Source organism: Sinocyclocheilus anshuiensis, unplaced genomic scaffold (genome assembly GCF_001515605.1).
Source record: "Sinocyclocheilus anshuiensis isolate Anshui unplaced genomic scaffold, SAMN03320099.WGS_v1.1 scaffold267, whole genome shotgun sequence".
Taxonomy (NCBI): Eukaryota; Metazoa; Chordata; class Actinopteri; order Cypriniformes; family Cyprinidae; genus Sinocyclocheilus; species Sinocyclocheilus anshuiensis.
The window spans coordinates 4,165,529-4,172,384 of NW_015552637.1; the positions used below are offsets into that span (position 1 = coordinate 4,165,529).

A 6,856-nucleotide genomic window follows, 5' to 3' on the forward strand; every position below is an offset into this window, starting at 1 on the left:
TTGTTTGTCATTTCTCCGATCACAAATGCAGACATGGTTTTATGTTTACGCGGCGCGATGCAACGCATAAAAAGACAGTATAAGTCATTATAATCAGTAATTATGTCCCCACTGGATGCAACAAATTCCTCGTTTGTAATGGGTTTTAATGTGTTTGTGTCGTCGCTCCGGCCGGACACGGCATCAACAGTATGTGAGGGGCGTAACATTTCCGTCTCACGCTTGAGGTATTCGGCCAATCACAATGCACTGGATAGCTGGCCAATCAGGGCACACCTCGCTTTTCAGACCGATGAGCTTTGTAAAAATCGATTCGTTTCAAAAAGGCGGGGCATAGAGGAGAAACAATAATGTACAGTATGTGGAAAATAATGTGTTTTTTGAACTTTAAACCGCATAAACACATTTCATTACACCAAATACACAAAATAATGTTCTTTTTAGCAGCATCATATGACCCCTTTAATGTTGTTTTTACCAAAAAAACAGAGACTCTGATGTTAATGTGTCTGCATTCAAACATTTCAGTGGGCTTAAACAGATCACCCTTTACAGCAGATTTAGTTCACAAACAACTGACAGCGTTGACCTAAATATGATTTTCAGTTACAATAATTAATCCTAAAATTTGACATTAGTAACTTACTTTTAACAGCATCAGACGTGCGCGCTCACAAGATCTCCCGGTTGTTACTTGTGAATTCAGTTCACTGGAGACTCGCACTAAACGGTTCATTTGAATCAGTGAGTTGTCGACTCGAGAACAGCTGCAATCGGATCATTTCAATTCGTGAATGAATCGTTTGGTGCGATTTGCGAACTGATTTAATGGGTTAATTGAAAAGAATCAGTTCGTTCATGAATCAGACACCGTTTCTGCGTCTCGGAGCACGTGATATATTATAAGGAGTAACGATAAGTTTTATGAAATGTAGTGAAGTAAAAAGTACGATCTTATGCTTTGGAATGTAGTGAAGTAAAAGTAAAAGTTACTCAAAATAAAACTACTCCAGTAAAGTACAGATACTTGAAAAATCTACTTAAGTACAGTAACGAAGTAAAGCTACTTCGTTACTGTCCACCACTGCCCTCCATAGACAGCAACGCAACCACCATGTCCCAGAAAGGTGGTAAGCACATTGTTAAAATAGTCAATGTGACATCAGTATAGCCGGGTTTCCATTCCACCAGTTGCGAATTTAACTTATGCGCAAAATTGGAATATCGCATAAAACATTTGCAAATAAGCACCGTTTTCATCCAACGAGTCAAAGACAACAAAATCGTCACTTCCTGATAAACTGGCACTATATATCACTAAGAAAAGTATTAGAAGCCACTGAATATAATAATTTTCATATATAATAAATAACTTGCGCCTCAGAGCGAGCAGATGAAACAGTAAATGCGGTCATTGCTTTCAGAGGCGGATGCTGTCGTGTAAGACAATTATGCAGAAATACTTTGATGACAGACTTTGCTCCATAACATTTCAGATGCTATGGAACGAGATCGGTCCGCTGGTTAATCAGGATTTGCCGTCCCACAGCACAAAGTCACATGACTTTTTTGATGTGCAGGGAGAACTTTATTTGGCAAATGTGTTTCCATCTAACATTATTCGCATTAAAGGGATAGTTCACCCAAAAATGAACATTTTATGTTTATCTGCTTACCCCCAGGGCATCCAAGATGTAGGTGACTTTGTTTCTTCAGTAGAACACAAACGAAGATTTTTAACTCAAACCGTTGCAGTCTGTCAGTCTTATAATGGAAGTGAATGGGAATCACGGCTTTGAGAGTAAAAAAAACATACACAAACAAAACCAAATTAAACCCTGCGGCTCGTGACGATACATTGATGTGTAAAGACATGAAACGATCGGTCTGTGCAAGAAACTATTTATATAGTTTTTTACCTCTGATGCACTGCAATGTCTGAACTGTCCTGAGCGCATCCTCGACAGCCGGCGGGTGACGTGTCGTCTTCTTCTTCTTCTTCTTGCTTTACGGCGGATTGCAGATTTATAAGTGCATTACCGCCACCTATCTCTCAAATGGACCATTGACACTCCTAATTGAGATTGTAGAAAAAGTGTCAATGGTCCATTTGAGAGATAGCGTGATTCCCATTCACTTCCATTATAAGACTGACAGACTGCAACGGTTAGCAAAAAGTTAAAAATCTTCGTTTGTGTTTTACTGAAGAAACAGAGTCACCTACATCTTGGATGCCCTGGGGGTAAGCAGATAAACATACAATTTTCATTTTTGGGTGAACTATCCCTTTAACCCTTTTTTCACACAAGTCAAAAACCACCTCAAGTGAGCAAAAAATAATTTTTGCGAATTAAGGCATGTTTATTAAAAATTCAGCATTCCATCGAGCGTTTCCATCACTCGTTTCTGATACAATACTTCAAAATGTGCATAAAAGCTGAGTGATGGAAACATAGCTTCTGATGTCATCAGAAGAAACTTTTTCTTTCTTTGTGCACAAAAAGTATTCTCGAATAGCTTCGTAAAATCAGAAGATCAGAAGATCAGATCAGATCAGAATTAGCTTTATTCGCCAGGTGTGCGCAAACACACTAGGAATTTGGTGTTTTTTTTTTTTTTTTTTACCAGTGCTCCTGGTACATACACACATACAAACATACATACAGACACATCTGACATGAGAACAGAAAAAAACATTTAAATAGTAAGACTTAACAAAAAATAATGTGTATACAAAAAATAATGTGTATGAATCTGGAACAGTAGATTTATGTACAGATTTGTGCATTTGTACTCTATATAGAACTGTATAAATAAGAGATATCCATATGTATTTACATAATACTTGAGAAAAAGGCAATAATTAAAGATGTAGAATGAATTATGGAAATGAATTACAGAACACAGGTAATGATTCATGTGTTAGCTGTTTAAGCTGGAGATGGCATTGGGGAAAAAACTGTTTTTATGCCTAGATGTTCTAGAGCGCAGAGATCTATAGCATCTGCCTGAAGGGAGAAGTGCAAACAGGTTGTGTCCGGGGTGAGAAGGGTCTTTGATGATGTTACCTGCCCGTTTCTTCACTCTGGAGTTGTACAAGTCCTGAAGACTGGGCAGGTGCACACCAATGATCCTTTCTGCTGTCCTAACAGTCCGTTGCAGTCTTCTTAAATCTGATTTGCTGGCTGACCCAAACCAGACAGTTATAGAAGAGCACAGAACCGACTCAATAATAGCTGAGTAAAACTGTGTCATCTGTGCCTGTGGCAGGTTGAACTTTTTTTCAACTCAGGTTGAAAATTACATTTGAACCACTGATCACATGGACCGTTTTAACAATGTCTTTACTACCTTTCCGGGCCTTGAACGTGTTCTGTTGATGTCTATGGAGGGTCAGAAAGCTCTCGGATTTCATCAAAAATATCTTAATTAATTTGTGTTCCGAAGATGAAGGTCTTACGGGTTTGGAACGACATAACGGTGAGTAATTAATGACAGAACAATTTTTGGTGAACTATCCCTTTAAGGCAAGACACCCCAGGTGAATAGGTTATGTATAATAATTGTAAATTAAAATTTGTGTGTATGTGGTTCATATCACCATACTATATATATATACAGTGGGTACGGAAAGTATTCAGACCCCCTTAAATTTTTCACTTTGAGTTTTATTTCACAATTCTGACACTTTTTTCCTTGCCATTCTGACTTTCTTTTTTTTTTGTTGTTATTTTGACTCAGAAGTCTGAGTTTATATCTCAATTCAGAAATGTCTCGCAATTCTGAGAAAAATTATAAGAATTCTCAGAATTCTGACTTTTGTGCAATTCTGACGTTTTCTCAGAATTCCGACTTTACATCTCACAAATCTGTTTTTTTTTTCTCTACTGAATAAAAAAATTTAAAAGCTAATTGTGACTTTTTATCTTTGAATTCTGACTTTTGCTCTCAATTGCAAGGAAAAAGTCTGAATTGTGAGTTATAAATTTAGAATTGCGAGAAAAAAGTATGAATTTCAATTGCCTTTTTACGTTTTTTTATCCTGTGGCAGCAAACAAGCCTTCATAGAAAATACTCAACAGATAGAAAAAAAAAAAAATTCTCATGTTTTTAGGAATAAAATGTATAAAATTAGGCAGATGATATATGAACATACCCCTCAGTAAAACTGTATGTAAGTGCTGCTGAACTGAAGATTTCTCAGAAAAAAAAGAAACTGAGAAACGACCTTGAAAGGTATTGTAATTGAAAGCTAAAAATGTAAATAGATAATTGGCTATTTTTTTTTGCTGAGCTAGTCGCAAGGCTTTTTGACATTGTCTGCTTACAAAAGGTGATGTACATCCAAGCCAAAATAAGGCTTATAAATAGGGGTGCTCCGATCAGGATTTTTGAGGCCGATCACAGAAAGCAATATCTGCCGATACGATCACCAATACCGATCTTTTTAAAGCCTTCTTTTTATCATGTAGAATTATTTATAGTGATAATCCAATCAGGATTTTTAGACATTTATTCAGGGCCTGAATTTCATTTTTGAAAATGGGGGAATTCCTCTCTTAGGTGACTCTTGTGAGGGGTGGAGGGGGGCATTTTTTTGACATTTTGCAAAAATTTATATATTTATCTCACCTAAATGTTTGATCATGCAGTGCATTTTTGTTTTTAAGCCTGATTTCCACAAACACAACATTTATCCATTATTTTGATTTCAAATCTAAACATTGTTACTGAAAATGCTTTTTCAGTATTGTGATTCTTTTTTTACACAATAGAGTAATACAGTCTTTCATAGACGTGTTTAAACGCAAATAAATATAAGCAACACATAATTCAATGCTTTTTACTTTTGCATTTACTTCTAGATTTATATATTAAGTTGCTCTAGCAAGTGGCAAAACATTCTAACTACTTTTGTTACCTTATCACAAACATTCTGAATTTAAAACTTACCACTGGCAGAAACAGTCAGCTCTACTGACTTTTCTTTTGCATTTAAATCTTTATTACAAGCAATCTTTCGGTTAATAAAAACTTTGTTTTACTACCTCCACGAGTGCCATCTCATTGCCTTGTTTATCTAAAAGTTCTCTTTTCATTTAAACCTATAGCCAAAAAGCCATAAGTGTGGACTGTGAAACACAGTAGACTTAAATGCATTTATGGAGTAATTACTAAATTTTTGTGTCAATCCATATTATTATTTACCACAAATAATGCGCTGTCACTTTAATTCAGCGCAGCAGAAACTATCTCCGCACTGCTGCAGATGCACCGCTCCTGAACTCACTGCCGGACGCAACAGTGTGCAGTGTGAACGCTTTAGTCTGTTAACATGAGCGCGGAAAAAATACGCAATGCAAATGGAGTATGTGGACTTGGCGTTATGTGTGTGCGCTGCGAGGGTGCATGAGCGCATGGTCTCCAAGAGAGCACGCGAGTGCTGAATGATTAAACACGGGCAAGAATTAAAAAGAAATGCAGTTTATAAACTTTAGTGACGACGTGACACTGCCTCGATTGTGCAAGTGACAATTGCTGTCAATTGTTCAGCTCGCATATAGTCAGACGCGATGTGATTTGAAGCCATTTGCGCATTTTGAGAACGAAAGAGAGAGAGAGCGCGCGGTGATTCACTCATGCTGTTTGTAATTTAAATAAATTGAATTGTAATTGAAATAAGTTATTTAATGAAGAAATATCAATTGTACCTCACCTTCAGCATTATAATTATTTTACCGGCAGCAAACAGAGACTGAGTGCCGCTGCATGTCATGCCAAACCTCTCACAGCAGGCGCGTCGTCAGCTTCAGATCAGTTTATGAGATCGGCCTTTTTAGAGACCGCCGATCAATCATCCCAAAGCGATTATCGGCCGATAGTGATCGGTTATTATCGGAGCACCCCTACTTATAAATCAGCTTTATTTTGCTTCCCACTGTTTCCACTCGGTCTGATGTGTTGACATCTTTAACAAAGCACCTACACCCTTAAAAATAAAAGTTCTATATCATCACTCCAAAAAAGCTTTATTATAGAGAGTGTAGCATATACTGTATCTGCTCCTGGTGAATGTCTCATCCATGTGAGGTGTTGAACGAGGTGGCCCTCTGCTGATCATTCCAGACTTCTTCTGCAGTTTCCGTGACAACGATTTGGGATTCACACGGTTTCCAAGAAGCTGCCCACAGCTATATGTTCTGATGAATGTGAGCTATGCTCTGAGCGACACGGGGGCTCTATACCACCATATGCTTTCCAGAACGACAGGCCTTGAGAAATATGAAATATTGAATAAAATTGATCTCATGAGACCGACGTTAATTAGCTGACAAGGCGTGCTATTTGGGGGGTAACGTTCAGTGAAGTATAGATTCATTCTTCATAGCAGAATGACATAGTGACCTGTTTTAAAGTGTCTTTTCCTCAGTGTGCTTCCTGCTTAGTTTGCACTGTGTAGACTTTCAGGATGACTACTTAGCTCTGTTCCAAACCCCTTGCTGTCTGCTGTCTGAACACTGCAAACATCATTTTTTAATTAGTTAGTCATATTTTTTCTCTAAAGATATCTAGAAATCCTTGAGACAAGATGAAAAACTACAAAATTTCACATTTTAGTGAGACAATGGGGGAAAAAGATAAACTTCTTTGTACAATACCAGTTAAAAGTTTTAAAATAATTGACCATTTAAAATAACTGCATAGAATTATTTCTAAAGGGTCAGGTGACACTTAAGAACTTAAGTGTCTTAAGTGACACTTGCCATCAATGCCAGCAATTTTATTTCTTAAAAATGATCAAATTTACCAAAATTACAAAAATAAATTTAAAAACTAACATTATATATATATATAT

The 6,856-nt window shown here is 37.0% G+C and overlaps 1 protein-coding gene across 1 annotated transcript in view; it reads left to right on the top strand.

The window, feature by feature from the left end:
• The window catches only part of LOC107666751 (ras/Rap GTPase-activating protein SynGAP-like), a 57,631-nt gene extending 53,563 nt beyond the window's left edge, over window positions 1-4,068 (top strand). Inside the window, exon 4 of the mRNA XM_016458183.1 lies at window positions 4,052-4,068. Within this exon, the coding sequence (XP_016313669.1) occupies window positions 4,052-4,068 (17 nt within the window). The remainder of the gene's footprint in view (window positions 1-4,051) is intronic.
• The last annotated feature ends 2,788 nt before the right edge of the window (window positions 4,069-6,856 follow it).